The following is an 18,380-nucleotide window of genomic DNA, read 5'->3' on the forward strand; positions in this document are numbered from 1 at the left end:
TACACATACAGTAACTACAAATAATTATAAATCTGCAGAGAGAACCGACCTGTCCCCCTAAAAAAAAATAGTTGAGGAAACATTTCATGGATTTCACCTGCTTGTCCAAATCAGTGCGTTCAAAAAACACTTACTTTAATCAACTATAGTCAGCTTACACAGTCGCTATACAGTATGTACTTAACCCATAAATATGAGATGCAACTCAAATCTGATGCATTTCTTTTTAAATACACTTTAAAGTTCAGCTCAGACATCAAATTGTTGTGTTTTAGCCACCACACTTTGTAAACTCCAAAACACAGAAACAATCAGTAAAATAAAAGAATGAACATATAACTGGCATGTATTAATGTTTTCACAGTCATTAATTCTATAAAACATCAACAATAGATCCATTGTAATCTGGAGTGTAACATGAAGTGAGGTCTGCAGTAGTCCAGTTTAGAGAGCCATTTATGCCTTGTGTAAATTTTGCAGTTGATTGACAGCTAACAAACAAAATAAGCAGCCGTATCTCTATTACATTCAGGGACAGGGTGGCACGCAGCATTGACCAGGATGATCATCAGTATCAAAGTGTATTTTAACTGCCTTGGTCAGCCATGGTGTGCTTGTCAAAGAGGTACTCCGCCATGGCGCTCTTAGGGGCTCCCATCTGACGCATGTTGGATATCCAGTCAGCGAGCTGTTTGATAGATTTAACCTGCTCATCCAGAAAGTCTGTTTCTATGAAGTTGCACAACTGTGGAAAAAAAGACAGAATGTTTTATCTCATTAGACTGTCAGATCCTCTAAATAAAATAGCATAGCTTTGCTGTGCATACGTGTAGAAAAAGTCAGAAGCAAATAAAATTCAGTCTGCTCCTTACATGGGGATCATTGTTTTCAGTCGCCATTTTCTGCAGGTCCAGCAGGGATTGGTTTACACTTTTCTCCAGCTGCAAGCAACACTCCAAAGCCTCCAGGCTGCTCCCCCACTCATCTCTATCAGGTTTCTAAGATGGACATAAATAATTCATGACAATTCAACTCTGGTGTTATACTGATTTTACAAAAATAACCAAAAGATTAATTAATCATTGCATCATCAATTGGTACTTACAAGCCAACTAACAAACCTAAAAAGTAAAAGGCCTTTATAGAAAAGGATATACTTTGTGCATCTACATGGAAAACAGGTCTTGGTCCAATCAACCAGAAAACAAACAAATACTAACGTTAATGGAGTGGAAGAATTATCAGTACACACCCTGATGTCCTGCAGAAACATTCTGCCTCCCCGCTTGTTCTGCAGACTCATCAACTTCACTGCATGTTCGTGCTCCTCTTTGGACTGTGCATGAAAGAACTTTACAAAATTTGATAGAGATTTATCATCCCTATCAAAATAGTACGCCTAGAAAACCAACAAAAATAAAGAAGAGACCGCTTTTATGTTTTTATTTCGATATTGACATGCCTAAATGAACACAAACAACACATTGCATTGTTGTAAAAAGCATTTCTTACCATAGAGAGATAAACATAAGAAGCATAGAGCTCCAGATTTATCTGTCTGTTGATGGCAGCCTCGCAGTCCTGGTGAAAGTTTTGTCGAATTTGCGAACTCATTTCTGTGGAAAATATAACAATGAATAAATGAGTGAACACATTTAATAATCATTATGCTTTTAATTGATCCCCAGTGGGGAAATTATAATTTACACTCTGTTTTGTTAGTAATCCTTGCACACATGCTCAGGACCTAGTCGTGCACAAATGGAGAGATGTCAGATTAAATGAGCTGCCCTGAGCGGGGGGGGGGTGCCCAGGAGGTGAAGTGGCACCTCTCCCCCTACCACACTCGGTACTTTGATCCGTACGGTGACTTGAACCGGCGACCCTCTGGTTCCCAACCCAACTCCCTATGGACTGAGATACTGCCACCCCGACTGCCATTTCATGGCACTCTTTGGCATGCATTACATTATTGGATGGACACATTATGCAAGTATAACATACATGATGACACAGACACTTCTCACTATAAGTATCTACAAAGTAATTGTGTCACTAAAACCCTTAATAAACTGAATGACTTTATCTCCAAAAGACAGCACCTTTTTATGTACACATGAAGACAAATAATTAACTCGTCCACCACTAAAAGGATCGGTTCACGTTCAAATAAAATGTTAGTTTCGAGATGTCTGCATTGACCCCGTTCCATTGGAGGAGCATAGGATTTCAAAATAATTTACACTGAACTAAATCGTTTAACTAGCTACATACTCAACTTATCTGGGTAATCGACGTCACTGTGAACAGTTAAGTAAAACGCATGTAAGGTTACTGTAACAAATAAAGTGCCCCAAAACAAACTTACTTCCAGATAAATGATGACAATGCTAGCTAACATTAGCTAGCTAAGTTAAAGAAGGCAGTATCCCTTATTAAAAGTTGATGAAGGAGACTAGCGTTAACTAGCTAAAAGTTGCCTAACATCTCTGGTTACTGTTGCTAGGCACCGTTAGCTAGTAGATCTCCATCAGTTGAATTTCAGACACTAACGTTAACCTAGCTACAGCTTTCTTATACTGTCTATGGCTACAACACGGCAGGTGACAATTTGCAAGCTAGCTAGGAGGCTGTAAACTATGGCTGTGCATCGACCGGTTATGTAATGTACCTGGTTTGTTGAGCTACGTCTTTTCAGAAAAGTAACTGGTTGAGTAACGTTAAATGAGTTAAATTCCCCACAACGGAGATTAGCTGACTGGCTAACGTTACCTGCTGCCACAGCAAACCGTTATAACATAGCTAGCGTTAGCTACATAAGGAGCGGGTCGTTCCCTCTAGCGTTAGTGATATTAAAGGGCACGGTGGTACATTTAAATTATTAAATATCCATGTGCACGGTACATAAAAAAACACTTTTACGCAGCGTAAATATACATCTTATAAATGCAGACAGATGCGTTAAAATTAGGTAACAATTTTACAAGGACTTCAATAAACTGAATACTATACTTAGCAAGGTGAAAAGGACATTAAAAGACTAGTTCTAGTTAACCAAAAACGTAGATACAGTTGACAATCTTACCAAATGGTGCACTCACTCTCTTGTTGTTCTGGAGCTTTTAAAATAAGTCTTCCTCTGCAGATGAAGTTTGCTTAACTGAGGATTTTTCTGAACTGTTTTAAGGACTTTACCTCCATGCTGACAAATAGCCAATTAATGACCTGCAACAAACAGTCCATTTATTTTCAAAGTACAATCAAATATTAAGCCATTTTGTTATGGGCTGGTAGGTGACAAAAAGCAGACCCTCCATATGGTAGACAGATGACATGGTAGCAGGAAAAACAGTAAATAGCTACATTCCATTCCGATGTTCCAGTTCCAGTGATCTGGTGTAGTACAGGATGCCTTTCTGTAATGACTTGTTGATACAACTCAAGCAGTCTGGATGGATAAAGTACATTTCCAAGATACTTGCCTGACATGGATCTCCATTAGAAAGGTGAGCAAATTACTAATACTACGAAATGTGGAAATTCCTAATCAAAAGGGTGTTTAGCAACTCAAGTTGCTCTACTTAAGGTTTAATTTAAAAGACCCTGCTAACCCATGTTAAATCCACACAGGTGATTTTATTTGGATAGAGCAGACCACCTATCTCACTGCCAGTGACATCTCTATGACTAACTCTTTAGCTTTCGGCACCTGTGAGAAAAAAAATACTTTTATCATTATTAGTACGGAATCCAGACACCTGAGCAGATGTCCAATCAGCTAAAAATAACCAACTGCTGTGTGCCACAGAAATGTTCAGTTGTATTGGATTCCATAAGATTTCAGTAAATGTTGCTTATACATATGCATTCTGCTAACCGTACCAAAAGGCTCCCAGCAGAAGGCTAAAGATTTAATACTTCACCAATATTGACATTTTATATTCAGAAACTTGAATCACAGTATATATCTCAACTGGTTATATGCTTTCACTTTGCTTAGGTGTCATATTACCAAACAAACTTTGAATCCAACCAAAAGTTGACACCTACACATTTTTTTTCCTTGAACCATTTTAATGCACCTGAATAAACTATAATTTACAGTTGGTAAACACATTATACAAATGAAGGTTTTACTGATCACTTGGCAAAAACCTTTAAACGTTCACATCACACTCAGTTATAATACACACCCATTTTCAAGTACAAGTCCAAGCGTGAAGCATCAATTTCACTTATCACCGTGATATTTTACATACTACTAAGAATATTCCTAAAAAGTTGATGCCCTTTACTTGTAGGCATGTATTACCTAACACAGTAAAACAACAAGAATAACATGTTACTTTATTGGAAACAAGCTTTAAAACAAAGATTAAACTCTATACAGCAACTAGTATCAGTGTACAGCGATTACTTGCCTCCGACGGGAGGAGAGTGCCACACAGCAGAGCTGGTGCGTTTAAAATAGCGAGGCTTGCTCTTGTAAAAGATGTTTTCCAGTTTTGGTGGTTCAATTGTTCCGAAGAAAGAGTCTAAATCAGGAGGGTTGAAGTACTGCTTCATAATTATCTGCTGCAGATTGTGACCTGGGAGGGGAACAATTAAAATAAGACATGTATACAACATGAGACATAAAAACGCCACAGCAGTCAGGTTTATTGAGTGTGATGATCATCATAATAAATGACAGTTATAATAAACCATGCTTACCTTCGGCCCAGGATGGAATAGTTTTCCTAGGGGCAGACTCATCATCAGTAGAGTCGTCACTGTTTTGGTCCATCCCGTAATCCTCTGTGCTTTTGGACAGAACAGGTTTTTTGCTCCCCGTTGGAGTGATAGAGTAGGATTGTGGCGATTGCTGCAGAGAAAAATAAAATACACGTTTTGAAGCTTTGCATTGATGAGAAAATTATTTCATCATGTTTTAAGACATGTATTCAATACATGTGCCAAAAAAGAAAATGTACCTCAATATCCACGGTCACATTAAGGCCACCACCTTTTCCTACAGGCGTGCTCATTACAGAGTGCTGCAAAGATTGAGAAAAAAAGTGGTAAATATGTCTTTCACTATTGCTTTTTAAAATAAAAAATCTTTGAGTTCTAGGCCTCTAGTCGTATAATGGATATTTAGTTAATCTTCTGTGCGAGGGTGTACATGCTCTACTGTCACGCTATTTCCCTGATCAACAGGTCCAACACATGCTGCAATGCACCAACAAAGAGGAGAAGAAGACGGCAAGCTAGTAACCCTGGATGTAAACCATGCCAAAAATAATATAAGAGGTGTTTTTCCTTATGGACATACAGTATCTGAAAAGGTGAGGTTGTCATTGTTTCAGGGTTTAGACTTTTAAACATCCCCAACAGGTGGCACCAATAGCCAACCAAAACCAAAACAGTGCTAGGGGGCCTGAAAGATGCCGAGACATGGTAAGCGTCCCGAACAAAACGGCTCAAAAATAGGGCAAGATTGGCCGGAGGGTGTGTGAATATGTGATGGATAAACAAAATGAGGGACTGCCCATCAATCAAGTGATGGACCCACCGGCATGGCTGATGAGTTGGCGCCATTATCCGATCCTTTCACTGTTGCGAATTCACATTGCTGGCGCTGTAAACCGTTTCGATGATATTCACAGGCGATTATTTTGCATGCAAGGTTAAATTCCAAAGTGTTCACGTTCGTCCAGTTGATAAACTACCAAAAGTAAAAACTTTTTAAAATGGCTATTATTGGATTCTTACCTCAATATCCACAGTCACATTCAGGCCAACAGGAAACTTCATTACAGAGGGGGAAAAACAGAGGTACATTAAGCTACAAAATATAGGCTGCTACAGCATTAGGCACTTTAAAGTATCTGCTAACCATAATGTGGATAATCTAATAACATTTTCATTTCATTCAATGAAATGAAGAGAGCTGGGATATAGATATATATTATATTGAGATTGTGATATGAGGCTAGATATTGTCTTAGATTTTGAATATCGTAATATGGCATAAATGGTCTTTTCCTGGTTTTAAAGGCTGCATTACAGTAAAGTGATGCCATTTTCTGAACTTACCAGACTGCTGTAACTGTTCTATTATTTGCCTTTACCCACTTAGTCCTATCCACATTACTGATGATTATTCATCAAAAATCTCATTGTGTAAATATTTTGTGAAAGCACAAATAGTCAACACTACAATATTGTTGCGGTATCGATAGAGGTATTTGGTCAAACATATTGGGATATTTGATTTTCTCCATATCGCCCAGCCCTATCCTTGAATGACCAAGCTAAATGTATAATATTAGATGAAGTGAGAAAACATGTTTGTAATTTTTGTAACTATTTACTTATTTTTAACTGTTCACGTGTACCTAAACTAAAGCTTAAATTGACCCCTGAAGGTTTACCTGTGCATTAGCAGCCATTTTAGCAGCAGCTTCTCTCTCTTTGGCAGCTTTCTCTTCTGCAGCTAATCTCTGCTGCTGCTCCTAGTGGAACAAAAAAAAAAAAAAGCACATGAACAACCAGATGGCCGAGCAGCCAAAATAACAAATCCAGAGCTGCTGAAAATTTGAATAAATTTACTTTTTTTTTTAATAAGCAAATTCCTCATAAAACACCGGGAGTTTAAAATTCCAACACAAAGAAAGCAGAAGGACACTGTCAATGTATCTGTAGCCACTGTTGCCCTATATGCTTGCTCTAAGGGGAATTACTGGAATTGTTGAGTCTTTGTAAATTATAGAGTATCTTGAGATAACTCTGGTTCTGATTTGATACTATAAATAATATTGAAACGGACATCTGTGAAAATTAGATGTTCCAATACCAGTATCACCTCCGATACTGCCTAAAATGCTAGGATTGGGAAGTACTGGAGTTTTTGCACCGATCCAATACCACATAATAAAGACCTGAAGAAAATCTACGTTAAAGTAGTTTATTTTATGTTCTTTTTCTGTTATAACTGACTGTCAAACTGGATAATGAAAGAAAGTTCTGTGGCATTCATTGTTTGAGGGTTTAACCTGAGCCAGACTGACAACAAAGATAGAAATCATATCACATACATACATACATACATACATACATACATACATACATACAGGGATAGTAGTACACAGCTGTTAAAACACAACATACACTCACCGGCCACTTTATTAGGTACACCTGTCCAACTGCTCGTTAACAATTAATCTAAGCAGCCAATCACATGGCGGCAACTCAGGGCATTTAGGCATGTAGACATGTCAAGAGATCTCTGCAGTTCAAAACGAGCATCAGTATGGGGAAGAAAGGTGATTGAGTGACTTGAACGTGGCATGATTGTTGGTGCCAGAAGGGCTGGTCTGAGTATTTAGAACTGCTAATTATGGGATTTTCACGCACAACATTCTAGGGTTTACGAGAATGGTCAAAAAGAAAAAACATCCAGTGAGCGGCAGTTCTGTGGCGGAAATGCCTGTTGATGCCAGGGTCAGAGGAGGATGGCCAGACTGGTTCGAGCTGATAGAAGGGCAACAGTGCTAAATAACCACCCGTTACAACAAGGTGGGCAGAAGAGCATCTCTGAACGCACAGTACGTCGAATTTGAGGCAGATGGGCTACAGCAGCAGAAGACCACATCGGGTGCCATCCTTTCAGCTAAGAACAGGAAACTGAGACTACAATTGCACAAGCTCATCGAAATGGACAATAGAAGATTGGAAAACGTTGCTGGTCTGATGAGTCTCGATTTCTGCTGCGCAGTCGGATGGTAGGGTCAGAATTTGGCGTCTACAACATGAAAGCATGGATCCATCCTGCTTGTATCACGGTTCAGGCGTGGTGGGTGGTGTCATGGTGTGGGAATTTGTGCCACTCTGTGGCCCCTTGGTACCAATTGAGCATCGTTGCAACGCCAAGCCTACCTGAGAATTGTGCTGACCATGTCCATCCCTTTATGACCATAATGTACCCACTTCTGATGGCTACTTCAGCAGGATAAGTGCATGTCATAAAGCTGGAATCATCACAGACTGGTTTCTTGAAACATGAATGAGTTCGCTGTACTCAAATGGCCTACAGTCACCAGATCTCAATCCAATAGAGCATCTTTGGGATGTGGTGGGAACGGGAGATGCATCATGGATGTGCAGCGACAAATCTGCGGCAACTGTGTGATGCCATCCTGTCAATAGGACCAAACTCCTGGAATGCTCAGCACCTTGTTGAATCTATGCCACGAAGAATTGAGGCAGTTCTGAAGGCAAAAGGGGGTCCAACCCGTTACTAGCATGGGGTACCTAATAAAGTGGCCGGTGAGTGTATATGACACACTGGTATTGGATCAGTACTCGATATCAGCCGATACGCAAGTTCAGGTATCAGAATCTGGAAGTTAATAAAAAATAAAAATAAAAAATACGGTAAAGGACCATATCTAGTGAAAATACATGCATCTGGCGGAATTTCCTGCGGCACCAGAGCAATCCCCAAAGTGGATTGCTCTACAGTATAGACTGTGGACATGGTAACTTTGGAGGTCCTTGTGAAATGATACACCACAACAAACTAATTTCCTGAAACTCCCATTTGACCAATACATGGTCATTAAACAGAGTTTGTGCAGGACTTCCAAAAATTCAATTCAAGACTTTTTTACTTGATATCAGGATTAACCAAATGATAAATCAATTACGTTTTTTCTAAAATCAGCACTTGCCCATTTTAAAATGACGAGCTTCTTTGCGGATGTACAGATCTGACGGTGTTGACCCAACCTGAGGCATAAACAGCCTCCCATGCACACAATCCACTGTCAGTTTACAGGCGTATAAGGTCACCCAACAGCCTACAAGGATAACAATATTTATAGCTAACTTTACTGCCTACAGCAGGTAAGAGAACAGCTTTTTTGAGGGAACAGAATGCAATGCTAGGAAGTAGAATAAAAAAGCATCAGAATTTGAAGTAGAGTGAGACTTCTTCCTTCAACCCTTCATCTTCCCTCTCCTGTACGAGAACTTATTCATTTCATCCCCATGCCGCTATTTAGCTCCAATTCTATGAGCTTTACTATCCTGTTTTCTATGTAAAGTCTTTTGAGATGACACTGAATCCAGTCTCTAGTTAGGTACATAAACATGAACTTGAGTTAACTGCAGCCAGGAGCAAGGGTTAGCACGAGGCTACCCAAGCAGTCGCGGCCTTGGCCTCTGGTCCTCGTAGCAGGCTGCTGCCATCCAAACAGGGCAACATAAAAGGCAGTGTGAGAGAAAACGTATGTTTTACTTTAAAAAAGACCACAGCAGGTTTTTGAAACTCCCGTTTATGGGAAACTTCAATCTCTTACCAGTCTTTTTTCCTCACGCACCTTTTTCTCTTCCAGTTCTCTCCTCTCTTTTTCCCTCGCTGCTATCTCCAGCTCCCGTTGCAGAGCAAGAGCTTTTTCTTTTTCCACTCGCTCCCTAAAAATGAGACATCAAGTCAGTATAACAAACTGGAGTAAATACAATACAAAAGAAATCTCTTTTACAGTCTCCACCAATTCAAGTTTCAGTTTAATCAATGTTTCCTCTATGTTGATTTTAAAATCAACAAATTTCTGCCACCACAGTATTACAAATAGGGCAGACGCACAAAAGGGTAGGGCTGCACAATTAATCAAATTTTTATCACAATCACTTTTTTTTGGGACTTTCCACGATCAAATTTGCGTGATAGAGAGTTTTTTTTTTTTTTTTTTTTAAATGAGTCATTTCATGGAACAATCCGGGTTTTTTTGCACAGCGCATCTACTGCTCCGTAAACCCCTGTCTGCTCATGTGCCAGTCAGTTGTTCCCTGCATCGCGCAGCTTAGTTTCAAGATGTAGACAGTCACAGAGGACAGAAGAACGGGAGGAAAACTAGTCGGTGGCGGTGCCAGTTAGCTTCAGTTAGCTCACAGGCTCTAGGGCGCGAGTAATATTTTTCCTCTAGGACGCACCGGTGCACATAATGTCCTCGCATCCGCTGCAATGTTGTTATATGGATATGGTTTAATTTTGCATTACATGACCCATTTCTTCTGTAAAGCCGTGCCTGTGTTTGGATCTCTCCTCTATTCTCTCTCGTCTTACTCTGGGCAGCCCGGCCACACAGCGCCGGTCCACACTTCTGACATTTGTCTACAGTTTTAATTGTTATTAACACAACTGTATATTGTTAAATATGAGTGGAAAACCTGTATTTGTACCAGTGTTTCCGCTGGTAACTCTGCCATCGCGGCGGCCACAGCGAAGAACACAGAAGAAGTCATTGAATGCAACTAACTTCAGTTCGTAGAGTAACAGCGTGTGAGACGGAGCTGCTGGACCTGGGCCAGAGATGTGACCCATGGCCAGAATGTCATAGTTCATAAAAATGCAGTGCAGTGACAATACAGACATTTCATACACACAACGTGTTGCTGGACCCGTTCATAATGAGTCAGCCGTCTCTCTGAGCCTATGTGACAATAAAATTTGTCTTAGTTAAAATCAACAAATAATCGTGAGAATAATCGTGATCACAATATTGATCAAAATAATTGTGATTATCATTTCGGCCATAATCGTGCAGCCCTACAACAGTGTTTCAGCTATGTACACCGTGCACATTATACAGGGTACTATTGTTAGGACAGTTAAAGACAATATAATACCTTTCAGCAGCAGCTAGTCGCTCTCTCTCTTTCTCCATTTCTCTCTCTCTCTCCAGCTTCAGCTCCAGCGCTCGGCGAGCCTCAGCCAGCTTACGAATTCGCTGTTCCTCCTCCTCGGCCTTCTTCTTGGCCATCAACTCCTGTTGCCGCTTCTCTTCCTCCTTTGGTTTTAAAAAACACAACAAAAGCCTGATTGCAATATGTAATGGCAAAGAAAATTAATTTACTAAAAACTTCCCTACACAAGATATTTCTTTTTTTCTCAGGGTAAAGTCATCTACACTTGTCAGAAAATCTGATATGGCTTCAAATGAACTGGAGAGCGCTCTGCATGCAAGTATTTAATATTGACATTTTTGCTTTTTGCAACATGTAGTCTATAATAGCAAGAACATTCTTTGCAGTGGCACAAGATTGATATATGGCACCAAACTAAGCGTCGCTCCAGCAACAGAAATGACTACAAAAATGAATAAAAGAGCGTTCCCTCACCGCTTGTTGAACCTTCTTCTTTTTAGCCTCTTCTTCCAACTTCCTCTTCTGCTCCAGCTCCTCTTGACGTTTAATGACCACCTTCTTCTTGGCCTTCTCGTCTGCCTGACGCTGCAAGAAGAGGCACAATACCAAGCATTAGACAAATGGGTTCCATCTGTTTTTTTGTGAATATACAGATTCAGAGTTACCAAATTTGTTGTATACCTTATCATTTTTCTCATCAATATTAGCCATTTTTTGCTCAATCTTCTTTTTCTTTTCCTCCTCCCTCTGCTCTTCTTTTACTTTGGCCTCAAACACTCGTCTGAGCCTCTCATCCCTCTTCCTAAAACAGAAATGTTAAAGTAAAAAAAAACAACGTAAAAACAAATAGATTACCAAACCTTTTAGTCAGAGCAAGTAAAGAGGTTGAGTGTTAACCTTTTGAGTTCATCCTGCTTCCTTTTCTTCTCCTCCTCCATTTTTTTCATTCTTTCCTCCTCTTGCTCCTGCTTCTTCTTAAGTGCTTCCAGTTTGTGACGCTCTTTTGACTGAGAAATGAGAAAATAAGGATTTAGGAAACTTGTGTTGACAGAAATGAGCTAACCCACTGTAATAAGTGCCAAAAGAACCCAAAGTAGCAGGTGGAGCTCATTCATGTGGAAACCGATCACCATACCAGTTGAGTTGACGGATGAAGCAAAAATCCATCCTGACAGAGTTATTTCCATGGTCTTATAGCATTAAATCAATTGTGCTAAGACTGCCGAGGTCTTCCCTTCCTTTGATCATTAGTTTCCAAACACCTGTGTGGACTATTTCAACAGACTAAGTGTAGAAAAAGACATTACTGCAAGATATAAACTACAGACCATGAGCCTACACTGCTTACGGAAGAGTAGGCTAATACTCAGGACAGATCTTGTGTACCTTTAAACAAGCTACATTACCCAGCGAAACATAGCTTCAGTCATGTTCATGGTATTTAATGTAACAATAGTTTTATCTGACTGACACACAGCATAGCACATCATTACAAGTGTCCCCCGAGAAGCGCAGCTGAACGCCACCTGATTACAAGAACAAATTACTCGCCAAAACAACACAGACCCCCAAAAAATGGCACAATGACATTAGCTGCAGTGTGCTCGCCTCAGCAAGTACACATTAATCCCCTGACACTAGACACCGTTTAATGAACAACCCAAATAGTGAAATGGCTTCTGGTTCAGATGGATTTTTACTTCTGAAGGTGTGTTTCAAAGTCAAACAGTGAGGTTACTAAAGCAAATTAGGAGATTTAAATGATTGTTAGATTAAAAGATTGCAAAAAAAAAAAAAAAGGGCATCAGTGACCTGTGGGATCAGAGATGCCATCAACTAGAGTGCTAAAGTGCAGTTTGGGGCGTTGTTGAAATATAGTAGCCCCTTTCACAAATAGACCCTGCAAAATGGCAGGGCTCAATTACTGTGATATGGTTTGAGTCATTTACATGTATGTCTGCAGGAGAGCCTGGTCCTACACATCATTCGACTTTTCGAGAGATTTATCAGGGAAAGCTGCTGCTTCCATTTTCAATAGAGCCCAAATTTAACAGAAATCTTTCTAAATCAAACTCATTTCAGACAAATTCCATTTACATGTGGAAGTGTGAAAGGGGCTTCTCTACAATATGGGGTAGAAAAAGTTACACCGTGGAATATTAAGCTACGTTCACACCGCAAGTCTTAATGCTTAATTTGGATTTTTTGCTCAGAGCCGATTTTGTTTGGCTGTTCACATTACCTTTAAAAACATGGCCTATATCTGATTCCAGTGCGGTTTCAAACAGAGGAAGTAAGCATTTTCGTTTTTATTTTAAAATGTTTTGTGTAATGGCAGCCATAACAGTAATGAGCAGGTGCTGAAAAGGAGAAGAATGAAGAGGAAAAGAGCCAAATTGACTATTTTGGCCTTTTGCTGGGTTATGGCTGTAAATCCCCTACAGAGGTCTGTGTGACGGACGACCGATTGCATCAGGACCGCTATGAGCCTCCAGAGTTTTCTCTGGCTTCGTCCTGCCCAGGCATAGTTCAACATCTTTCAGGTCTTATCGCACGCGCTCACGCTCCACGTCCCCGAAGTTACAGGCGAGAAGGGCCAGTGGTACGCCCAACCCCGAGAGACCGGGATCCCCACCTCAGCTGGCACGCTCCAGTCCTCACTTTCATTGCGCCACAGGGTTTCATCGACCCTCTGACACGCAATAGACTCCTTGGTCCGTGTTTCAATACGGGTCGGGTGGGTTGCCAACATTGCCGCAGACCTCTGATGTCTTTCTACGTGAGCCGATCCCTGCGCCGCGGTTGGGGTACATTGAAGATAGTCCGCCCCGGTTGACAGCCGCACCAGGAGCAGGGTCCCTGTCCCTCCCCGTGGAGAGAGAGGGCGCAGCGAGGGTTATTGACATAAAAGTCGCATTAAATCCGCCTTGATTGTTCACACTGCGGCCGCATTAAAGAAAACAAATATAAAAAAAAACAAATCTGACCTAGGTCTGATTCAGGACCACATATGGAAGTGGCCTGAATCGGATTTGGGGAAAGAAAAAAAGAAGAGAAAAAAAATCAGATCTGGGCTAGATTTGATTGTTCAAACTACTTCTGAAGAAGTCTGACATGGTCAATTGACCCCAAAAAAATCTGGATTTGTGCCACTTTTGCCTGCAGTCTGAACGTAGCCTTAGACACCATCAAATGAACACAAACAACAAACAATGCTTCCACACTACACTTACCACTATACCAATGCTTAACTGGGGAAGGGGAGAGAAAAAAAAACATCCAAATAAAGAGGACCACATAATTTGAGCGCTCAAGAAAAATGTGAGCCACAGTATCTTTTAAGAACACACACACACACATTTTTAACACAACAATTTAAATTCAGTTTGAGACATGTTCTCTTGTTTGTGTGTGCTGTTGCAAGTTATATGTTAAAAAGACATCACTTTTTGAGCCAGTGGATTTCAGTCACTAAGTTGAGATGTCTAAAATTGTTATGGCACCAACCTGGACACATTTGGAAGCATCAATGTGAGCAAAAATAAAGCAGATCAAAATCTGGTCCTTTGCTTTACTGAACTCTACTGGGCTTTGTCCCCCTCAGCCTGCCAGTGTTGCAGTCTGGCTCCATAGTGCGAGCTTACCACTGCATAGAAAAGTTGTTGCTTTGCAAAGTTAGGCTAGTAGCTTACCTTTGGATCAATCTTTAGAGGAGTGGTGTGTTTAATGAAGGATTTGATAACAGCAGTTCGGCCGAGGGAATTTGGAGCCATCATTAACATCTGGTTCTTCTGCACAGTGTGGAGAAAAGACCTCATGTTTGGTCTCATTGCCTATGTCGTAATAATAAGAGAAGAAGTATTATGTATTAACTATTTGATCCACTCATTATTTTTGTACATACACACACACACGTATGTATGTATGTATGTATGTGACATATATATACATATATATACATATATATATATATATATATATACATATATATACACACACACACACACACACACACACACACACACATATATATACACACACGCACATATATATACACACACGCACACACACACACACACACACACACATGTATACATACACACACACACACACATGTATACATACACACACATGTATACATACACACAGGTATTTTCCATTTCTTAACCTTAAGGAAGATTTTTTTTATCTTACACTTTGACTTTTCTTGGGAGGAGAGTGCCTCTTTGTGGGACTTTCCTCTACAGTGTCGGGTGCTTTGCGTTTGGTACTCTGGCGTGAACTGGAGACAGAAATATGTATTTTTTTAAAGACACAACACAGAATTTAACAGTCTGAACAAGTTAATGTGCTTTAATTTCATTGCACACATCAGACAGTGCAGTCATTTAGTAACACACAAACACTCACCTGCGACCTGACTGTGGAGTCTGGTACTTTCCAGCGACTGAAACACAAACATGTAATTATCAGATCCAAGTTACATTTAGATACAAAACCTTTTCAAGTTTACAAACAACCAGAACTATCAACTATATTCTAAATAATTATTATTATTTTTTTAAACAATCAATAAAATGACAAGTTCCCATACCTGTTTTCTTGTTGGGAGTGCTCACCGTTTCTTCAGTGGTAAACAATGATCGGTCTGCAAGTGTGGCACAGTTTGCAGCCACAGATCGAGTAATGCGTCCAACGGACGAAAGTAAGCGCTGGTTAATCTGGATCTACATTTGTTGATACAAATAAGGTCAAACACAAACATTAGCTGATCAATTATCAAAGGACAAATTTAATTTGACACTTTAATAGACAAAGAAATATATTCATACCTCTGGAGTTTTATTCAATTCTTCAGCTGCAGCATTATCCTCTGTGTCTGCACTAAACGCGTCTAACATGCTATAGCAGTGAATAAATTAATATTAGTAAAAAACACTTCAAAACAAATTAAGATTAAATTCATGTCCAGTCACATGTGACTAATTTAGCAGTCACTGTTGCAAATAGTTGAAGTTCTAAATTCAACACAAAGAATTATCTTCTCCATTAATATGGCAATATATTCACCCATGCAATGAAAAATGTTTACTCACGCCTTTCTATCCTCTTCCTCTGCAGAGTCCATGCAAGAATCTTCTACAAAAATAAACACAATATACAGATTAGTGGCAAACAAAGTGTGGAAGACTTTCTAATGTTTTGCATTTTACGTAATTAAAAATTTCTCACCATCAACTTTGCTGCTACATGTGGAGTTGCCCATGCGAGCCTCCTTCCTCTTAAGCATGGAACGGCGGGATGCGCGGCGAACAGACTCCTGTGTCATACTGTGTCGCAGACCGGCCAGCGAGTGACGAAGCTTGAGGGAGCACCGCATAGAGCTCCGCCGGGAGCTTTGAGCTGCGCCAGCTATTGCAATCTTAGAAGCTGTGCGGCCAGGAGAAGATTGCAGTTTTTGAGCAAACTCAGCCGACAATCGGTCTGATGAAGAGATGCTGACAGCAACCTCGGGCAAAAGTATCGCAGGTGGAGACTTGGTGCTAAGTATGTAGTCCGGCTTGTCTTCTGCATTGTTGTCCTTGTCATTTTCGTCCACCTCTTCCTCATCTACAAGCTCCGGCTTCTTGTTCTGCACCTCATCAGTTTTACAGCTGCCACGTGACTGGCTCACTTCCCCGGCCACCTCAGACTTTGTCTGTTTGTTTTTGCGAGTGGTGCGTCTAAGCTGTGTGTCGGTGTTAGCTTCAGAGGTGGAAGCCTTGGGAATTGTCTCTTCTTCAGCAATGAAGTTCAGTGATTTGACAGAAGAGCCACGAAGGTTACTGCGCTTCCCCTTTGAAAATCTGGACATGAACAGTTACAGAGACACATCAGGTTTAAAAATATTCAGGTTTGAAGAAATGTGTAACTTTTTATGTTACTAAAACATTTATGAAAGCAACAAACCTTCGTCTGGCTTGATTTTCTTCCTGATGTGCCAAGGATACACGCCTCCTGCGACTACTTTTTTTCTGAGATGGCGTTTTTGGCATTAATTCCGGTTCAGCATTAAAATCTCTGAAATAAAAAAGGAAACAGCTTCACTAAACCTTAAAGACAATTCTTGAAAAGAAAAAAAGATTACGGAAGATGAAGACTTGTAATGACAGATCTTAAGTTTTATTTAGTGGATTTTATGACATTACTTCAAACCTACCTTGAGAACATGCGGTTGGCCTCTTGTTGGATCTCCTCAAGCCAAACCATGTGGACATTATTAATGTCACTGGTGAATTCTTGTGCTTTGTCATAAAACATTTCCATGAGGGATTGTACAGATGATCGTATGGAATTCATGTTCTGGGGAAAAGATTGTACCGTTTACAATTTACATTTTGTTATGCAATAACTAATAACCACTGCAGCCATTATCGACAGAGAACAGGTTTTATTTAATGAATCTGAAAAGAGGTCCTTGTTTTGTCAATGTGAATTGACACCAACAAATAATGTTTACCATTGACGATTCACAGTTCTTCAGTTATATGGATATAGTAAATAAATATCATCTTGACCGTTTGGTCATTTATCCTTGTGTAAAAAAAAAAATGACGCGCGAAAACCTACAGCTTCTTTCCCAGGTTAACGTCATTTAACATCACTCACACAAAAAAAGCTTAACTAAACTTAACTAAAAAAATCTAAATGGATTTTCAAGTGACAGCCAATGTTGGGTAAACTGCTGCCTAAAAGCTTTTATAATATTTTAACTTTGCAAAGTTGGATTTGATAAAGTAATACTCTTGTCATAATCACAAACACAGTAACTAAAGTATATTCGCCAAAACCGTTGCATAGGTGTACCTATGTCAGATCCATTTTGCACTGGTCTTCGTGAATGTAGCTAGCTACTCGGTGCATTCGCACTGTTTTCGCGGACGGATGTGTTTGGGCTGTAGCGTCAGCTATTTAATAACAATGTGGTCGACAAAAACACGTTAGCCAGTCGTTTTCATGTTAACGCAACAGCAGCACTGACACATCGTGTTACAATAAATACAAGAGCACATTGAAATTTGTCTGACATAAACCCAAGCGTTTAATGATGTGAACAGAATTAGCTAACGCTAACGTTTTCCAGGTAACACATTAAGTTAGCTAGCTAGCTAAATTCACATGACACACTCCAATGCTACCAACTACAACAGAAAAGAGTCAAATAATGCTAACCTAATACTGGGACAGGCTTGCAAAGATTTATTAATTATTCTAACTGAGTTTGAGACAACTGTTCTTTTTTTAATTTATAACTGCTTTGCAATGTTAAAAGGCTAACGTTACTAACGTTATTTTAGCCAGCTAACGTTGGCGTTAACTTACCTAGCGTTAGCTAGCGTTAACTGTAGTCTTTGACGTAGAATAAATAGCGTAAACGTTACCTTTGATCTACGGGTCTCTGACAGGGGAATCTGATGCTCGTTGCTCTGTTAATTTTTAAAGTAAAATCAATCGCATACTGACGTGAAAATAAATGTACTATAATGAAAGAGTTCCCACTTTCCTTTACAGCTCGATTAAACTAGCTACTGCAGTCTTGCCTTCCCCACTAACCCGCTGAAACCGTTTTACCGTGTTCAAAACTTTTTCAGCCAATCCCGAGGAGAAGCTCTGTTACGTTTAAGGGGTTGTTCGATGGGTTGTTCGTG

The 18,380-nt window shown here is 39.9% G+C and overlaps 2 protein-coding genes across 10 annotated transcripts; both read right to left on the reverse strand.

Annotated features, from left to right (window-relative positions):
* Positions 1-86: 86 nt before the first annotated feature.
* fth1b (ferritin, heavy polypeptide 1b) lies at positions 87-3,235 on the reverse strand. Of its 6 annotated transcripts, none has more exons than XM_032524064.1 (5): positions 3,086-3,235; positions 1,513-1,616; positions 1,253-1,399; positions 873-998; positions 87-745 (listed from the first exon to the last, which is right to left on the reverse strand). In XM_032524064.1, the coding sequence occupies exons 2-5, from the start codon at positions 1,612-1,614 to the stop codon at positions 587-589; spliced, it is 534 nt and encodes a 177-aa protein (XP_032379955.1). In that variant the 5' UTR covers positions 1,615-1,616; positions 3,086-3,235; the 3' UTR covers positions 87-586. The 6 variants fall into 6 exon arrangements, with proteins under 6 accessions (XP_032379955.1, XP_032379957.1, XP_032379953.1 ...); XM_032524066.1 differs by lacking the exon at positions 3,086-3,235 and adding an exon at positions 2,672-2,914 and having other exon boundaries at positions 1,253-1,351; XM_032524062.1 differs by lacking the exon at positions 3,086-3,235 and adding an exon at positions 2,672-2,914.
* An 880-nt stretch (positions 3,236-4,115) lies between these two features.
* incenp (inner centromere protein) lies at positions 4,116-18,354 on the reverse strand. Of its 4 annotated transcripts, none has more exons than XM_032524046.1 (21): positions 18,114-18,354; positions 16,892-17,034; positions 16,642-16,752; positions 15,925-16,538; positions 15,789-15,831; positions 15,525-15,594; positions 15,287-15,419; positions 15,103-15,139; positions 14,887-14,974; positions 14,385-14,525; positions 13,926-13,943; positions 11,590-11,699; positions 11,374-11,494; positions 11,167-11,277; positions 10,675-10,835; positions 9,366-9,459; positions 6,417-6,497; positions 5,755-5,790; positions 4,974-5,036; positions 4,714-4,864; positions 4,116-4,589 (listed from the first exon to the last, which is right to left on the reverse strand). In XM_032524046.1, the coding sequence occupies exons 2-21, from the start codon at positions 17,029-17,031 to the stop codon at positions 4,414-4,416; spliced, it is 2,499 nt and encodes an 832-aa protein (XP_032379937.1). In that variant the 5' UTR covers positions 17,032-17,034; positions 18,114-18,354; the 3' UTR covers positions 4,116-4,413. The 4 variants fall into 4 exon arrangements, with proteins under 4 accessions (XP_032379937.1, XP_032379933.1, XP_032379934.1 ...); XM_032524042.1 differs by having other exon boundaries at positions 9,345-9,459; XM_032524043.1 differs by having other exon boundaries at positions 9,345-9,459; positions 16,892-17,039; positions 18,113-18,150.
* Between the last annotated feature and the right edge of the window lie 26 nt (positions 18,355-18,380).

The sequence above is a fragment of the Etheostoma spectabile genome, chromosome 8 (genome assembly GCF_008692095.1).
Source record: "Etheostoma spectabile isolate EspeVRDwgs_2016 chromosome 8, UIUC_Espe_1.0, whole genome shotgun sequence".
In the NCBI taxonomy this organism is placed as follows: Eukaryota; Metazoa; Chordata; class Actinopteri; order Perciformes; family Percidae; genus Etheostoma; species Etheostoma spectabile.